The 19,139-nt window shown below is 45.8% G+C and overlaps 1 protein-coding gene across 2 annotated transcripts in view; it reads right to left on the minus strand.

Moving 5' to 3' along the window:
• Positions 1–14,115: 14,115 nt before the first annotated feature.
• KMT2B (lysine methyltransferase 2B) overlaps positions 14,116–19,139 on the minus strand; it is a 105,032-nt gene continuing 100,008 nt past the window's right edge. For both annotated transcript variants that reach the window (XM_068241870.1, XM_068241869.1), the window contains 2 exons: positions 18,646–18,775; positions 14,116–15,309 (listed from right to left, as the gene is read on the minus strand). In XM_068241870.1, coding sequence (XP_068097971.1) covers positions 15,034–15,309; positions 18,646–18,775 — 406 coding nt within the window. In that variant the 3' untranslated portion in view covers positions 14,116–15,033. The remainder of the gene's footprint in view (positions 15,310–18,645; positions 18,776–19,139) is intronic.

The raw sequence follows: 19,139 nt of genomic DNA on the forward strand, positions 1-19,139 counted from the left end.
TGCTGCATATGTTGAAGTGATGATGTCCACAAGGTACTAACGCCCCCTTCTCACTGGTCACAGTCTGATGCTGCATGTTACATGATAGGCAGCGGGGACGGGACAGAGCAGGCGGACACAAGGAGACAGTGGTGGCGGCACAGGATGGGGGCAGGCATGGGGCCCGAGCCATGCCTGCACCCCTGAAGATACGTGTCTGCTCTGCCGGGCGGCCGCTGGTTTGTTTGGCCAAAGGGGGGGCAGCTGACCCCTCTCGCCCTGTGCTGCAGACGCCCATGCTAGGAGCATAATTTAAATGTTGTGATAGCCGGGACTAATGGGGAAATAAAATGGGTGGGGTTTTTGTTTATAGAAGCATTGCTTATTTTAAAACTATAGTAGATGGAATTGGAGAAAATGTATTTTTGCTTTTTTTTTTCTTGTTTTTGCCTAAAAAAGCATCCAAAATAAAGCAATTACAAAAAAACAAGTATTGCCCACAAGAAGCCTAATTTGTAGCAAGAAAACCAAGGTATAGATCATTCATGTGTGAGAAGCAGCGATAAAGTTATGGCCAATTGAACGGAAGGAGCGCTGACAGGTAAACATGGCTTTTGGCGTAACATACACAAGTCATACTTACCTCCAGTGTAGTCTACTTATCAATCTCTCTCTCCTCTCCTGCGTCCTGTTTGTCCACTGTGATCAATGGAATTCTCAGTTTTCTATTCTATTTCTAAAGGGCCATTACCCCATAACAGCTTTCTGGTCAGCACTCTGTTAAACTGTAATATCGCCAACTTGGGCCATAAGGAATCATGGACATTACCTTGCAGATCAGTTGTCCTTTCAGTTATAACTGACAGCAACTGATATATAACTGACAGCAAGTGATATATTTCAGTCCTGACAAAATCTTATCAGAAATGGAAGGAATCGTTGTTAAAGAAAATGGGGAGCTTCTGAGAATATGTAATCGGTGAAGATCACTGGATGAAATCCGAATAGGTTTTATTCACATTTCATCCAGGTAATTAAAAGCACCTGTTAGGGTGGGCAAGGGCGGGATGGGGGGGGGGGGTGTTTCATCTTACTCATGAGGCGTCTTCTTTGATCCGTCCCAGGCACCTCCCACAATGCGTTCCAATCGCATCACGTGACTACAAACACTTCCTCCTTCAACCCGGGAGGAGGAAGTGTTTGTAATCACGTGACCGCAATTTTCATCTTTCAGCGCTCCTACCTTTCTTCGGGTGCATGAACAAAAAGGGCACCAGGAAAAAAGGGCCCGGCTGGATAACGAAATCTCAACGATAAACATTGTTAACGAAATTGGTTAACGATAAGTACCATTTTAAAACAGACGGGAAATAATAACGAAAATATATCAACGTTAAAAATCATTACATAATTCAACAATACAGCTTAACCCAACCCTACTTTCACACAGAACCCTCCCCTGGTAGTGCCCAACCCTAACCACTCCCCGTGGTGCCTAACCCTGATTAGCCCCTCCTCGATGGTGCTAACCCTAACCACCCTCCTGGTGTTGCCTAACCCTAACCACTCCCCCTGCACAAACACCCTTACACACATAGAAACGATAATATATTTGATAATATAAAATCTGTACATACAAACAAAATAATAAGACAAAAACTACAACGCTGCAAGCTTCTAAAACGATAACATAGTTCAAAAACTTTAATATTCTAATGTTGTTAATAATATTTATCTTTTTTATGCTTTGGGTGCTGTATTAATGATAAATGCAATAGAGTCTATGGCGCCCCTTTTTCCCGCTACCCTTTCTTCTGCTAATCACTTAATCACTACTAATCCCAATGACATGATCTAGATCTTGTTTTCTTTCGCCACCAATTAGGCTTTCCTTGGGTGGTACATTACATGCTAAGAATTATTTTATTCTAAACCCATTTTAATGGGAATAATAAGAAAAAAATTAAAAATTAATTTCTTCTCAGTTTTCGGCCATTATAGTATTAAAGTAAAGCTTTCTACTGTGGAGAAAATCCACACATTTTATTTGCCCATTTGTCCCGGTTATTGCAATGTTTCAAATATTACCCTAGTACAATGTATACCACCAATATTTTATTTGTAAATTAAGTAACAGTAATATACCTTCTTGACATAGGGCTAGTGCACACCAGAGGGGTTCTGGAGTGTTTTTAAAACTGCTTGGCTAATGTATTTCAAAGGGATGGTGCACACCAGAGCGGTTTATTTTTTTCCCCACAAACGCAAACTCGGGGGCTGCAGCATTTTTTAGATTTGAGGCGTTTCTACCTCAATGTAAAGTATAAGAAAATCTCAAATCGCTCTGAAAAATGCTAGATCAGAGCGGTTTGCTAGGCTTTTTCATTACAGAAGCTGTTCAGTAACAGCTTTACTGTAGCAATATATGTAATCTGCTACACAACCTTCCAAAAACCGCTAGGCATGTTTAGAAAACCTCTCTAAGCATGCCTAGAATCGCTCTGAAAATCTGTTTCAAAAACCTCTAGCGTTTTGCAGATCTGCTAGAGGTTTTTGGTGTGCACTGGGCCATACATATTAAAAAAATATGTGCGCAGGACCTTATTCTTCATTGCCGAACTCCAGTCCAAGTATAAGCTTTTTCCATGCTGCACACGCCCATTAGAATGGGCAGCTTGGTGGTGTAGGGGATAGCATTCTCGGCCTTGTAGCTGTGCATCCCCCGAAATGGAACTTAATTTAAAAAAATGCTTTAGTTGCCTCACATTTTCATGTAATTGTTTTGTTCACTTCACTGAATTACAACTTAAAGTCTACACTTCAACTGCATCTGAGTTGTTTCATATTAATATTCATTGCGGTAATGTACAGAACCAAAATTAGATTTTAAAAAAGTCTGTCTAAAAATATGGACCTAGCAATATGTAGCAAGCACCTACGGTTGACCGAGGAAAGGGTTTGACGTGCTCTCCAGTCACCTGTGCACTACAGGTGTCTTCCCAAGTAAGCGTTCCAATGAGTCAGCACCGTCTTCAATAAATAAGCTCTTTTATTTGGTGTCAAAGCATCATTAAAATCATGACGAACAAGCAACCAGCGACAGCTCCGCTGTTGTTTCGGGCAATCTGCCCTTTCTCAAGCTGTTAAAGAGACACTGAAGCGAAAAAAAAAATGATATAGTGAATTGGTTGTGTACTATGAATAATTACTAGAAGATTAGCAGCAAAGAAAATATTCTCATATTTTTATTTTCAGGTATATAGTGTCTTTTCTAACATTGCATCATTCTATAATATGTGCAGATTACACAACCCCCAGCATTCAAAATGAGTCTTTCAGAGCAGTCTGTGAACTAATGACCTCTCCTCTAGCAGAGGGAAAGAAAACAGTTGAGATAATAAAAGTCAGATAACAGCCCTCTCCATTACTAAACTTAGTCGGAGAGTTAATGGCTTGTTTGCATAGAGATAACAACTGGAGTTTCTTAACTCTTCCTGTACTGGAAACAATTAGACTGATGTATCTGATCATAATGTTTTATTTCTTAGCTGTACTACACATACAAATCATATCATAATTTTTTTTTGCTTCAGTGTCTCTTTAAAGCATGTCATCCACACTTAAAATTGACACAATGTCCATTTATATAGCAAACAATAGGATCAGGTGACCAGAATGCGACCAATCGGACGCATGGGGCCGCCGGCGGACCTAATAAACTATCAGCCTAATATTTAAATTTTCATCTACCCCCACCCTCTTGGAGTTAACATTCAATGTTCCTCTCCTGATTACTATTGCTACTATGGTCCGGCCGCCGGAGCTCTGTAAGTGGGCGGGGTTTGGATTCCCTGTGTTGCCTAGTGATGTATTGACGCGATTGCCGCTGAGCGGATACGTAGGCGGCGTCACGTCATATCACACGTGATGGATCACGTGTGTTTGTTTAGTGAGTAGGAGGGGGACGGAGAGGCTCGCCACGCCTATCCCTCTGCAGCGCTGATGACAGTGTAAGTTGCCGCTGCTATGATTCACCTTGATGCGGTGGGGGGCGGCAGTTTGAATGTTAACTCCAAGAGGGGTGGGGGTAGATGAAAATTTAAATATTAGGCTGATAGTTTCTTATCAGGTCCGCCGGCGGCCCCATGCGCCCGATTGGTCGCATTCTGGTCACCTGATCCTTTTGTTTGCTATATAAATGGACATGGTGTCAGTTTTAAGTGTGGTTGACATGCTTTAACAGCTTGAGAAAGGGCAGATTGTCGGAAACAGCGGAGCTGTCGCTGGTTGCTTGTTCTTCATGATTTTAATGATGCTTTGATACCAAATAAAAGAGCTTATTTATTGAAGACGGTGCTGACTCATTGGAACGCAAAAATATGGACCTAACTGTATGTGCATCATAGTCTAGGGCCATAGGAAAAGCAAATTATCTTACCTGTATGTTTTTGAGATGTGGGAGGAAACTGGAGAGCCCAGAGGAAACCCAAACAGGCATGGAGAGAGCATACAAACTAGCTATGACGGGCTCTGTCATTTTGGCCTCAAGTACTCTTTAATGATGTGGGAAAACAGAAGATGTGTAATCGGTGCTTTTTGTATGTTCTGCTTCTTTAGCTCAGACACCAGGCTAAGATGCACAGGAGGCAAAACTAATGTGTATTTTCCCTGTTCTGTACACAGTATTGACATCACCAGCATGGTCAACTATGGGAATAGCTCAAGCAGGCAAATCGGAAACAGCCCATTTTAATAGCCAGAATTTCCGCATTCAAATTCAGGTGCTGGAAAGCGGAGTTCACAGCCAATGGAAGTCTTAAGGTGGCCATACACATAGATCTGCAGCAGATTTGACCATCAGATAGATTTCTGTTACATGCCGGTTAGGTTGAATCTGATGCGTACCACGCACGAAGAACAAATTTCCAATAGATTTCAGAATTAAATCTATTGAAAATCAATCTAATGCTGGACATACACGGCGTCGAGGGAGGCTTATCAATCGAACCTGATGGCTCGATTGATAATATCCGACGTGTCCAATCACTGTGGGTATTGATTCCGCGCTAGATACCCGCGGGCGGACAATAGCAGCGAATCGAGCGGAAGATAAGAAGCGCCGTCGGGGACAAGCGGGAATCGATCCGGGCGCACGCGGGAGTCGATCCAGCAGCTAATCGGCCGCCGGATCGACCAGTGTATGCCCAAGCATAACTGCTTTATTGGACCAACTAATGCAACTCTATGGGCCATTGCTCTGCCACAAATCGATCAGCCGCATGCCTGAAATTGACCAGTATATGGGCCCCTTTACTATCTCTAGGTAAGCAGTCCGGTGCAGAGCTCATCTAGGCGTTCCTTGATTGGCTGATGTTAAATGACTTGTAAAATACTTAGGAGTCCAGACTTTAGCCATATCCTACACGGTCATTACCACAGGCTTCAGTCACATTCAAACTGTGCCTCACCACCCTCTTACTGTCTGGGCACTGGGGATGATGCAATCACAGCAGTTGCACAGAGGAAAAGTTTTTGCCATTTATTTTGGAAAGGGTTCCTTACAGTAAGAGTGATTAAAATGTGAAATGTATGACCACAGGAAGTAGTTATGGCAAATTCTATATCTGCATCTAAGGTAGGTAGGTGTGTGTGTGTAATTACATCCATGGCTAAAATTACTAGGTCATTCTCAGTGGTGTTGATCCAAGGATTTTATCAAATTGCCATCTGGAGTTGGAAATTATTTTTTTTAATCATCCCTTTTAGAGCTAATTGATAATAGTTTTTCCTTGTTTCTCTGATTCATCTGATATGCAAGTGTGCAGGCCAATGTTGTATGAACTCGATAGACCACATGTGTGGAACTCCAGGCCTGGAGGGCCAGATCCATGCCAGTGTTTAGGATGGACTGAGAAAGAGAGGAATACGTTCTACCTGATGTATCACACCTTTGCTGATTCAGATGAATCAATTGATTTGAGCTGTATCAAAAAATGTGAGAGGATCCCGGCCCTCGTAGGACCAGTTTGACATACCTGCCGGGTAGACTGATGTCTTTTTTTATTTCAACTGAACTATGTAACTATATAAAGTTATGCAGCAGCCACAACCAAAGACCCTGAAAACAGACTTTTCTGCTTCGGGACAGGTCATAAAACATTTTTTTTTTTCACCCTTCGTTTTACATAGACAGCAAACATACACCTAGAACTGCCAAGTGACAGAGTCTGTCATGTAAAGCTCTGTTTTAAAGTGAAACTGTGGCGAAAATTAAAAAATTAAAAAACAAAAACCCAGATACTCACCTAAGTAGGCTCTACAGAGCCTTCCCATTCCTCTCCTCACTTCCCCTCCAATCAAATGCCCCTCTGCGGGAGGCTTCAGCAGTCTTCGAGAATCCAAGTGCTCTCAAAGACTGGCAGCTTTCTTCTGCGCATGTGCAAAAAGAGGGCGTGTGTGCAGCATGGAGTGGTCCCTCTCTGGAAGTGCTGGTGCTCCTGAAGACTTCCCAAGCCCACCCACAGCAGAAGAGAGCAGTCTCTGACCCACGAGTCACAGACTGCCAATGGGGAAGCCAGCGCAGGAATGACGGGACAAGGAGAGGAATGGGAAGGATCTATAGAACCCAGAGCCTTCCACTCCTTAGGGGAGTATCTGTTTTTTTGTTTTTAAGGTTTGGCTTCAGATTCCCTTTAACCACCTCGGCGTTCTGATTCCCAAGGATTTCTGTGCAAAAAGCGGTACATTTAATTTTCAGCACCTTTTTTCCTGTAACTTACCAAAATGAGCCAAGCAAGAGTTTAGTATACATTCTGAGTATAATAAAAGTGTCAAACACTAATTCTTGTCAAAAATAAAATAAAATTTATTAATGGCAAACTGAAATACCTTGCATTTTTCCTCAATGCAGAAATATAAAGAAAATGCAGAAATAAATAAATCAATGCAGAAATAAATAAATGAAGGCAGAAACAAAATTATACAGGGTACAAGCGTACTTTAGAACACTTCTTTAGTGTGGTAGATCTTAAAGCATGGTAATGCGCAAAGTGCCACGTCACAATCTGGGCAGTAAGTGCGGGTCTCCTTCCGCATCTTTTTGCCATCCTTGTCCTTCTTATTGCAGCAAACAACGCACCTTCTTGTAGGGTTTGCTTTCTGTGGGGTCGGTGGCAAGTACTCCACAAAGTGTCTCCCTGAAAGCCGTGCTGGATTCACGACATATGATGCCCTGCGCCCCGGTCTAGATGTTGACTCTGGTGGGGGGTACTTCATGCAGATTGCTTCCGTCAGCTGCCAGACAAAGTCATGGTGGGGTACAGGCCTTACACAGCTTTTCTTGTATAGCACATAGCCATTCCACAAACACTGCTCAAGTAAGTGGCGGAAATTTTTCTTATAATATTTCCGCTGCTGCTTGCGGACAGCCGGATAGAAAGTCATGGCTCCATCAGCCCTGTCCACACCCCCCATAGTGTTGTTGTAATCCAGTATGGCTTTGGGTTTATCCACCTCCTGTTTACTCCTGTTGGTGGTGCGGACAGTCTCGGCATTATGAATAGTGCTGAGGACACAGACATCACGTTTGTCCTTCCACCTTAGAGCCATCATTTTGCCTTTCTGCCAGGCAACGACCTCCCCCTTTTTCAGCTTCCTGGCAGAAAAGGCCGGCGGCAGATTGCGACGGTTAGCCTTCAAGGTACCATAGGCATCGGTTTTATGCTGGACCAGGTAATCAAAAAGTTCAGGGGAGCTGTAGAAATTGTCTGTCGTCAGGCAGTACCCCTGATCCAGCAATGGCTCAATTAGGGTTAGGACAGAGGAGGTGGCACACCCAAACTGGCTGAACTGAGGGGCAAATTTGTTGCCTTTGCCCGTGTAAATTACAGAGTTCCAGATGTACCCGGACTTGGCCTCACATAACATAAACGACTTCACCCCAAAGCGTGCCCTTTTTGATGCAATAAATTGAACCCAGCTCAGTCTCCCCTTATATGCCATGAGGCTTTTGTCAACCGTGATGTCGCGATCTGGAACATACACAGCCTTGAAGTTCGCAACAATCATCTGGTATATGTCCCAAATTTTTTTCAGCTTGGGTGCGGGATGGGTGGCCTCATCAAACTCCTCGTTGTTTCCGAAGTGCAAATACTTCATGATGAGGGTATACCGTGGCTCGGACATAACAGATCCAAAGAAGGGCGTACTGAGGATCTTATTAGTGGTCCAGTACCACTTCTGCAGCGGCTTACCAACAACTCCCTGGAGGATGACGAGCCCCAGGAACACCCAGATGTCGTTGCTGGTCACAGGTTCCCACTTCCTGCTCCGCGAGAACCTGGGTAGAGAAGATTCCTGCTGATGTTGCGCTGCATAGCGATTCGTCTCCTCAACGATCTTGCGGATGACGTCATCAGTCAGGAAGAGCTCCAGAAAGGACAGCGGACTCTCGTCGCACGCGATCTTCTGCCCGGGTGCCCCTGTGAAGGGGAAACTGGGTGGCGGAGCTTGAGTGGGGCTCCCCAGCTCACACCAGGTGCGTGCGACCGTCACTGGCTCCTCGGCTTTCTCATCACTGGTCTCCGTCTCCGAAGACAGGTTACCGGGAACCTCGCTGTCTGTCGATTCCTCTAGAAGCTCGTCTTCGCTGTCGCTTGCCTCAAGGACATCCAGCAACTCCTCGACACGCACACGCCTCCGGGAGGACGAGGCCATGACCCCAAGCAGGGTACGGGGTCACGGGCAGCGACAAAAAAAAAAAAAAAAAAAAAAAAAAAAAAAAAAAAAACAGCAAAAGCAAACGCACAGGGATCACAGCGTCTTGAAAAAGACGGAAAGCAATACGCAATCTGACAGTAATATGAACGAAGCTAAGGCTGGAAAAAAAGCAGTAATCGCACAGAAATCACAGATGATAGCTGAAAACAGACTAACACTGGACGCTGGGGACTCTGAAAGAGGGAGAGGCAGTAACTGTTCAGGGCTTTTATTGAGAGCTGACAGGTGTTTGTGTTTGTGCAAACAACTTTTTGAATTACTGTAGCATGATTGGATTACATAGAGTTTGTGTACCTATGTAATCCAATGATGCTGTCGCCGCGACGGACACTAGGGGGCGCAGGAGCCGGCGTCAGAGGAAGTGGCTGGGCTACGCCATCTTCCCTGACTGCCGGATCTCCGGAGAATTACGGAGAGAAGAGGGGAGCGGGGACCGGAGGATCGGGGGAGCCTGGGACCGGCGATCAGAGCCCAGCAGGAGGGAGAGGGAGCCCCGCAGCAGCACAGAGAAGGCGGCGGAAATCACGCGCTGCACAGCGGTGAGTGGGGACAGCGCTGGACGAGCTGAGCTCGTCCAAAACACTAGCAGCAACTTTTTCTTGGACGAGCTCAGCTCGTCCAGAACGCTAGGGTGGTTAAGGCTGCCAGGATTGGTGGGTCTCAGGGGTTAATAACTCACCAGCTCAACCATAATTCCATCCATGTCAGAAACGCCACCATCCTCCTTGGCCAAGGCACCGTGGTGCTTCTTTCCCAAAATCATCCAAAGCTCTAACTATCCCCACCGGCATTGCCATGGCCCGCCCCCAGCTCGGACGCCTTGGCCTCATTGGTGGCTGCCAAGCTGGGAGTGCACCATGTGGCAGTGGCCAGAGCTTTGGATGACTTTCAACCTGAAACAAATCAATGTCGCCTACTTTAAAACAATCAACTTCTATCACACCACTTGTCTGTGGATGAATCTACAGACTGAAGATTTTTTTTTAACTCTTTTTGCACTTTTTTTGGAACAGTAAAAGAAATAGTTAATTGTATCTAATTTTTCTGATGTTTTTCCCTTGATTTCTATATCCTTGTTATGCATTCCAGTCTACAGAGGTGAATGTGATACACCAATAAAGTTTGAAATACATTTTGATCTCCCAAATAACATTACAGAGCTTTGGAAGACTTCAGAAAAAAATGAGTAGGACTGTCAGAGGGGGTGGATGTCTAATGAATGAATGTGTGCCATTGGGTGATCTAACCATGACGGCCACCGTTCCTTCCTTTTCACTGGAAGTATTTGCCAACTACGGAGCTGTTGAATAAAGGTTTCTTAAAGGGAATCTGAAGTGAAAATAAACTTATAAGATAACAAATTGTATGTGTGGTACAGCTAAGAAACAGAACATTAGTAGCACAGATATGAGTCTCATATTGTTTTCCAGTACAGGAAGAGTTAAGAAACTTCAGTTATCTATGCAAAAGAGCTTCTCTGAGCTCTACCACTTTGTAAAGTCGTGGACAGCACTGTCTTTTGAAGCTCTTATCTCAACTGTCTCTCATGGCTTCTTCTTTGTTTATGGTTTTTCTGCAGAGAAGATTTCAAAGGGTCATTAGCCTGCTCTGTGAAATCATTTAGGATGCCGAGTGTATTGTTGAAACTGCAATTATTAGAGAATGGTGCAATGTTATAAAAATAAACAAAAATGCTATATGTTAACTAGTTAAGGACCGCAGTGATTGAGATCTACGTCCTGTTTTGGTGGGCTCCTGGCTGGCAGGGCGTAGATCTCAATCACTGTCCGCAGCGCACATCCGCCGTTTCCGCTGCTCAAACCCGACGATTCTCGCCGCATCTCACAGGCTCTGCCTGTCTCTATGACGGCAGAGTCATGCGAGCCGGTCAGGAGCCGAATGCATTGGCTCCTGGCCCTGTCTTTCAATGTAAGCCGTTCCAATTGGCTTACATTGAAAAACAGGGTCAGGAGCCAATGAAAGCGGCTCCTGACCTGCTCACATGGCTCTGCCGTCGTAGAGACAGGCAGAGTCTATGTCCTGGGGGTCCCGGCGAGCGGTGGGTATGTGCGGCGATTCGTCGGGATTGGACCAGCGGTCTCTGGTCCTTAAGTGCCCAGAGAACGCTGGTCCTTTAGTAGCAAAGAAAATAGTGTCATATTTTTATTTTAACCACTTATCTATTAATTATTCATATTACACAACCAATTCATTATATCATGAGGTTTTTTTTTTTTTTGCTTCAGTGCCACTTTAAAAAGTACCTCCATCATGTCGATGCAGGACTGGGGAGTCTCTGGGTTAATTATTTACATGATTAGCTGTAATTTGTTACACAGGTGAAGCTACCCTCCCTTGGGCAGAGCACTCATCAAAATGAATGCATAATGGCCGATCAGGTAAGTAATTATCCCTGATATCACCCCCAATCTTGTATCATAAAAGCAGTGCTGAACTCTTGCACAGAAAAGGAGAAATCCACCATATGTCCACCCTGCATGTGTTTATAGAGAAAAGTCTAATGCTACGTACACACATGCGACAACGATCGTTCGTTGAGAACGACGAACAAACTTTTAATTGATGAAAGAACGACCTAAGTAAAGATAGTTTTTAAATGTGTGTAACGATCTGATCGTTAGAACGAACGTTACATCACAGAAAGCAACTATTGCGCCTGCGCATAAAAATGAGAAGTTTCATGGAGAAATCGCGAAATGCGCATGTCAAGCCTAGTACGAACGACCGTTTCCAACGATGTACTACTTTTGCAAACGATCGTCGTTGGTTAAAATCCGCCGAGACAGAACTTTCTTTTGTAGCGATTTGGCTCGTTCGTCGTTTGCCTTAATAGTCGGTGGTTCGTTTTTTGTACCGATTGTCGTTGGTAAAGATCGGGGAACGATCGTTACAAACGACTATAGCCGCATGTGTGTACGCACCTTAATTATCCCTTCTCAGCAAGTAATGAGCCAGTGTAATTTCAGGTGTTTGTCGACGAGTTGAGAGCTAATACGTAAACACAGGTGGTTAACCTTTTCTGTGCTCCCAGTGAAACAGGAAGTAACTACACTGCAGCATCTCTGAGGAGCTCTGTAAGCTGTAGCAAAGAAATGTTTTCCTGTAAAAGGTATTATGCTGTTGCTTATCTTTTAGAGCAGGCAGGAATTTCTGAGTTCAGGTCCGCTTTCACCCTTTCCCTGCCAGCCGATTTGTCCTTAAAGGAGTTATCAGGGAAAAAAACTACAAATGAGCTTTACTATCACCTGGGGCTTTCTTCAGCCCCTTGCAGCCGACTGTCCCATGCTGTCACCTCCGCACCCCACCGCTGTCCTGCGCTGTATTCAGGCCGACCGCAGGGTCAGCCTTACTGTAGCTGCGCGAAACACCGCTGTCAATCATGGCCACGTGGGCCGCGGCGAACTGCGCAGGCAAGAGTGGGACAGCGGCGGGGAGCGGAGGTGACAGCGTGGGACAGTCGGCTGCAAGGGGCTGGAGAAAGCCCCAGGTGAGTAAAGCTCTTTTGTAGTTTTTTCCCTGACCACTCCTTTAAAGAGAACCAGAGACGACGAACATTAGAGATTTATACATTCCTGGGGCTTCCTCTGGCTCCATCAGCCTGGACCGCTCCCACACCGCCGTCCTCCGCTGCCTCTGTCCGCCGGTACAGAGTCCCGTCATTTCGGCCAGTCGACGCAAGTGCAGTGCGCTCCCTCCGTACTGCGCAGGCGCATGCGTACAGAGCCGGAGGGAGCCCCTGTGCATGCGGAAGACTGGTCGCGTCCAGCGGAAGTGAGGGGACCCGGTACCAGCGATAGAGGCAGCGGAGGACGGTGATTCAGGCTTATGGGGCTGGAGGAAGCCCCAGGTATGTATAACATCTTTTTTTCATTTTTAAGCTTTGTTGTTCTCTGGTTCCCTTTAACGCGAAAATTTACTGCCAAGAAGTTTTTAGACATTTTGCACTCATTAGGTTTACTTAGGATTTTTGACAAGGAAACCCACATGAAATAGGACTTATTATATAGTGTTCTTTCCATAATGAATTGGGCTTGAACACAAACAAAACTGTGCACTTATTCTGGAGATATAACACTTTTTGTGACTGAAATATGTTTAAAAAAAAAAAGTGAAATAAAAAATATTTTTCTGTTTTTTTGGTTTTTTTTTCAAAGTAGTATTACATTTACTGACAAATATGTTATGGTTTGTAAAAGCCCCGACCCTGCTGAATCCAATCATACCAGATATGTATTGGTATCCCACTTTTCCTGTCCTGGAATAGGTGTGCCAGTACACGTAGCCAGGAAACTATGCCCTACAAGTACAGGTAGCCATGTATAGATGCAGCCAGTATAGGTAGCCAGGTATAAGTGCTGCCAGTACATGTAGCCAGGAATAGATGCCCTACAAGTACAGGTAGCCAGGTATAAGTGCTGCCAGTATAGGTGCCTCCAGTACAGGTAGCCAGGTATAAGTGCTGCCAGTATAGGTGCCTCCAGTACAGGTAGCCAGGTATAAGTGCTGCCAGTATAGGTGCCTCCAGTACAGGTAGCCAGGTATAAGTGCTGCCAGTATAGGTGCCTCCAGTACAGGTAGCCAGGTATAAGTGCTGCCAGTATAGGTGCCTCCAGTACAGGTAGCCAGGAATAGGTGATCCAAGTATAGGTTGCCAGGAATAGGTGCCACCAGTATAGGTAGTAGGCACAGGTGCCCCCAGTATAAGTAGCAGATATAGGTGCCACTGTGGGGAGGAGGGCCAACAACATCCTCCCTCCCTCTCCATGGGTCCCCCGCAGAGCTGGAGCAGTGGTGCGGTGTGTAATTAATTCACCCGATTGCTCGCACCATGCGGTGTCCCCTCTGGCAGCCCGATCTCTGTATGTAATCACACATCGTACAGAAAGAAAAGAGGAGACAGCTGCCAGCGGGGGACACGTGACATGGAACGAGCAATCGAGTGAGTAAATACACACCGACCGCTGCTCCAGCTATGCAGGGAGCCAAGGGAGGGGGACCCATGTGGGAGGGGAGGAATGATGTTACCCCCCCCCCCTCCTGCCTGGGGGCAAACTGCCAAATAACGCACTAGGTACATTGTTGGCAGTTGGAGCCTTTCTTGCCAAAATGTACCTAGTATGTGCTTGGCAGGGAAAGGGTTAACCTGCACCTGGTAATGGCCATTAAGTGGTATGTTTCGGTTATCTTGAGCTTAAAAAAAACAAACACAAAACCCAAAGATTCGCATAACGCCTGGGAAACGGAGCGTCAAGAGCCGGGTCAGCAATGGCCTCCGGATCCCTCTCACAGCCGGTATCCCATCATTACCCTCACCTGTCGGTGGAGAAAGCACATCACTTCTTACATGCCAAAATCTTCCTTTTTATTTAAAATTCTAAACAGTTGGTGAAACATGAAACATTATTTATTCCCCACCAAGTCCTTAAATAAAAAAGTGCATAGAAAAACAGTTGTCCTTACAAATCTTTGTACACGTATTTACACGCTCTCCTCGCGATGACGTCTGTTTATCAGACGTAGTTCTGGAAAATGCAACGCGCTCAGCACTCACTCCCAAAGAAAAGGAAAAAAAGATAAAAGTTAAACAACAACAAAAAAAAAAACACAAAAAAAAACGAAAACAAAGGAAAAAAAGATGGAATCTGTCAGATGAAGCTGCATGAGTGTCAGGAGCCTCCACGAGTCACTGGTTAATAAAACAGCTCAAACCTGACGGTAGCGGGGGGGAGTCGTAACTCCTGTTGTGACGCTTAGCAGGTCGTTAGCAGCAAAGGATTAAAAACTGATTGTCGCCCCCAAAACAGTTTTTCGCTTTACTCCACAAACCTGAATTGTTATCCGATGGGAGCGAATCAGAATGCCACGAAGGGGGGAGGGAAAAGAAAAGCACCAGGAGAGTAACGATGGGAAAAAAAAGCAGAAGGGGTGTCGGTTTGTTGCGTAGTCATAGTCTTAAGCACCGTCCCTTTCGTTTCCACAGACTGCAGAGGAACGACAGAGCTTATGGGGCGAGCGCTGGCGCCCAACAGCAAGGCGGAGACGATGCTAGAAGGCCCTGAGAGGAAGGAGAGGTCTGCCCTGTACGCTAATGGCAAGCCGCCAGGACAGAGGGTAAAGTGCGACGTCTTCTACGGTTGACCCCTCTCTGCCGAGCAGCGCCATCTCCCGAAATGGTGCGTCCACCTTGGAAGTGCCAGCACCTCCAGTCCGGCACATGTGGCCATTGTTATTTTGTTATTTCCCAACATGCCCCACTCAGTTCAGGTAGCGGCGGCACTTTTTGGCACCACAGTTACAGGTCAGCTTGCTGCTGGCGTCCTCGATGGGGAACTTGTAGTCGTAGGTCAGCTCCTCGCCTCGGTAGATGCTGCGCAGGGCAAAGATGACGATGTGTTTCTGACCCTCGACATGGATGACCCGGGAGTAACAGTTGGGCTCACAGGAGTGGTTGATGAAGCGGGCTGCGTTGCCGTGCATGGTGGCGTCCACAACGTCAAAGTCATCAATGCGGAACATGTAACATCCGATGCCCTGCAACAGAGGGGAAATAAAGTAAGCCATGCGCCCATTTAACCACTTAAAGGGAACAGTTTTACTTTCCTGGGGCATCTACCAGCCCCCCGCAGCCATCCTGTGCCCTCGCAGTCACTCATGGCTCCTCAGGATGGGTGCGGGGGGCTGGTAGATGCCCCAAGTAAGTAAAACTCGTTTTTTTGTTTTTTAGAGTTAAGGTTCCCTATAAGGACCCTGGGCTTAAACACCCCCCCCCCCCCCCCCCCCCCTAGTGATCAGGCTGTTTTTTTCTTAATTAGGTTTCTGCAGCTTTAAGGCCTTGCTGTAGGGCCGCACTACTCAGCACACAAGCGATTCCCCCCCCTTTTTCTCCCCACCAACAGAACTTGGGTCTGATCGCTCCGGCAATGATTAATTTCTTTTATATCAATATTTCTTTATTTTTCAATAAAATTACCTATATATTTTTAACCCTCCCTCCCTCCGCCGGCCACTCAGCATGATCGGCTGTCATAGGCTTCATCCTATGACAGCGAATCGCTGCTTTGCCACTCAGGGGTACAGCCGTGTCACACTAAGTAAATAGACAGCCTTGTCACACTAAGTAAATAGACAGCCGTGTCACACTAAATAAATAGAGAGCCGTGTCACACTAATAGACAGCCGTGTCACACTAAGTAAATAGACAGCCGTGTCACACTAAATAAATAGAGAGCCGTGTCACACTAATAGACAGCCGTGTCACACTAAGTAAATAGACAGCCGTGTCACACTAAGTAAATAGACAGCCGTGTCACACTAAGTAAATAGACAGCCGTGTCACACTAAGTAAATAGACAGCCGTGTCACACTAAGTAAATAGACAGCCGTGTCACACTAAGTAAATAGACAGCCGTGTCACACTAAGTAAATAGACAGCCGTGTCACACTAAGTAAATAGACAGCCGTGTCACACTAAGTAAATAGACCGCCGTGCCACACTAAGTAAATTGACAGCCGTGTCACACTAAGTAAATAGACAGCCGTTGTCACACAAAGTAAATAGACAGCCGTGTCACACTAAGTAAATAGACAGCCGTGTTACACTAAGTAAATAGACAGCCGTGTCACACTAAGTAAATAGACAGCCGTGTCACACTAAGTAAATAGACCGCTGTGTCACACTAAGTAAATAGACCGCTGTGTCACACTAAGTAAATAGACAGCCGTGTCACACTAAGTAAATAGACAGCCGTGTCACACTAAGTAAATAGACAGCCGTGTCACACTAAGTAAATAGACAGCCGTGTCACACTAAGTAAATAGACAGCCGTGTTACACTAAGTAAATAGACAGCCGTGTCACACTAAGTAAATAGACAGCCGTGTCACACTAAGTAAATAGACAGCCGTGTCACACTAAGTAAATAGACCGCTGTGTCACACTAAGTAAATAGACCGCTGTGTCACACTAAGTAAATAGACAGCCGTGTCACACTAAGTAAATAGACAGCCGTGTCACACTAAGTAAATAGACAGCTGTGTCACACTAAGTAAATAGACAGCCGTGTCACACTAAGTAAATAGACCGCTGTGTCACACTAAGTAAATAGACCGCTGTGTCACACTAAGTAAATAGACAGCCGTGTCACACTAAGTAAATAGACAGCCGTGTCACACTAAGTAAATAGACAGCCGTGTCACACTAAGTAAATAGACAGCCGTGTCACACTAAGTAAATAGACAGCGTGTCACACTAAGTTTCGCCGTCTAACAGTCTCCAGAGCGGCGATCAGCACTTGGAGACTGAAGGCGGAGCTCCGCTTCGGCCTACCAACCGGAGATGCGCGCAATCTCCTGCACTGTGAGATCCAAGGACCTTACGCCGATCGGCGTTAGGCGGTCCTGGGGCCGCCGCCATGCCCATCGGCGTGACGCGGTCAGCAAGCAGTTAAAATCTGACAGAACCGACAGGTTTTAGGCCAATCCATCTCCTCATGGGGGATTCTCAGGGTTTTCTTTGTGTTAGTAAGATACCAGCCAGCCTCCCTAATTGCACACTATTTTGTCAGACTTTGGAACGGTTCAGGAAAAGCTGTTGAAAACAAGGAAAACCCTGAGAATCCCCCACGAGGAGATGGACTGTCCCAAAATCTGTCGGTTCTGTCCGATTTTAACTGCCTTTTTTCACGAAAGTGGTCCTTTAAAGGCTAACTACCCTCATCTATACAACAACCGCTAGACGACTCAATCTAGGCAGCTAGCCGTCACATGATGTTACAACATAGGGGATGTTGTGTGATAAACAGCACTCCAATGGTACTGTTTCTTACAGACAGTTGCTAAGCGAGAAATCGTATCAGAAATAATACAGGTGTATGGGTTTGTCAAGTGTCCGGACGGCAAGTATGTTTAGCCGGTCTGCCAACTTTTTTCATGTATACACACCACTACACATGTATAAAAGAACTGTTGCACACAGAGTGCATCGACAGGTGCAGACAAGGGGGTGTACCATTACACTGAGTTTAACAACATGTTTTGGCCAAAAAGGCCTCATCAGGAAAACAGACAGGTAAATCGCAGCGATATATGAAAAAATACCAAAAAAAAAAAAAAAACAGGTAATACAAAAATGCAACAGTATAGCAGCCCAAGTTAGAACAAGCCACATGTTTGTTTCTGGTGTCATTCAAACACTACTGCAGCCAAATAGAGCAGCAGGGCTGCCAGGCAACTGGTATTGTTTAAAGAGACTCTGAAGTCTCCTAAAATCCCACTTTTTATTAAACATTTCACTTTAGCACTTTAAGCCCTGCTAAAACGCTGCATCCCTGCGGCAGAAAGTTGTCTACAATCCCCCCAAATTCCTGTGGGAATATGTGGGGTGCGCTTCCTCAGAGGCAGAGCTTAGGGCTGTAGCTCTGCCTCTACTAGCGTCAATCCCTGCCCCTCTGTCGTCCTTCACTGAAAGGGGCGGGGGGAGAGGCGGAGATCCGTAGGAAATTGTTGCAAATGGGAGGCAGAGCTGCAGCTCAAAGATCTGCCTCCCCAGGAAAGTCATGGAATTTTGCCCTGGGGTTTGGGGGGGGGTGTCTGGTTTGTAAACAGTTTTCTACCTTGGGGATGCAGCGTTTTAGCAGGGCTTAAAGTGCTACAGTGAAATGTTTAATGAAAAGTGGGATTTTAGGAGACTTCAGAGTCTCTTTAAAACAAAATAAATATGGCAGCCTCCATATTCTTGTCACTTCAGGTTCCCTTTAACTTTTCATGTAAAAGTAAACAGATGTAGGCATTTCCTGCTCTGGGTGTTATGACTAGTACACAGCGGTGTGATGTGGATGCTGGCATAGGGGCTTCTGGGAAGGGGCATTACCTTGCTGTCGTAGTACTTCTCCCTCTTGTCGGTGAGCACAGATCGGATGACGTTGCCGGCGTACTCGATGACCATCTCACCGGCATCAATGTTTCTCTTGCAGAAAAGACCCCGGCCGTGGATGGCTGACCTGCACAAACAAATGGGGAAAGGTTGAGGGGAAAGGAAAAAAGTGTGCTAACAATTGTCACCCCAGAAACAATGGCATTTACAATTCTTCTAGTGGATTCATCTAAACTGGACCAGAGGGGAACCGTGGGTCAAAAATCAAATATCTAAGAAGAGGGAAGGCCATGGGTCCTGCAGTGCGCCGCCCCCCCCCCCCCTTCCCCCCTGGATCACTGCCCGGGACCCTCCTGGAGATCTGGGCTGTCCTCTCCATGTACGAGTGCGGCTGTGCTGAACCCACTCAAGTACGGCCACGCAGGCAAAGAACCACACATCCGCTTTGGCTGACCACGCAGGTGCAGTACGGCCGCGCCTGTGTATAAAGA

The sequence above is a fragment of the Hyperolius riggenbachi genome, chromosome 6 (genome assembly GCF_040937935.1).
Source record: "Hyperolius riggenbachi isolate aHypRig1 chromosome 6, aHypRig1.pri, whole genome shotgun sequence".
Classification (NCBI taxonomy): domain Eukaryota; kingdom Metazoa; phylum Chordata; class Amphibia; order Anura; family Hyperoliidae; genus Hyperolius; species Hyperolius riggenbachi.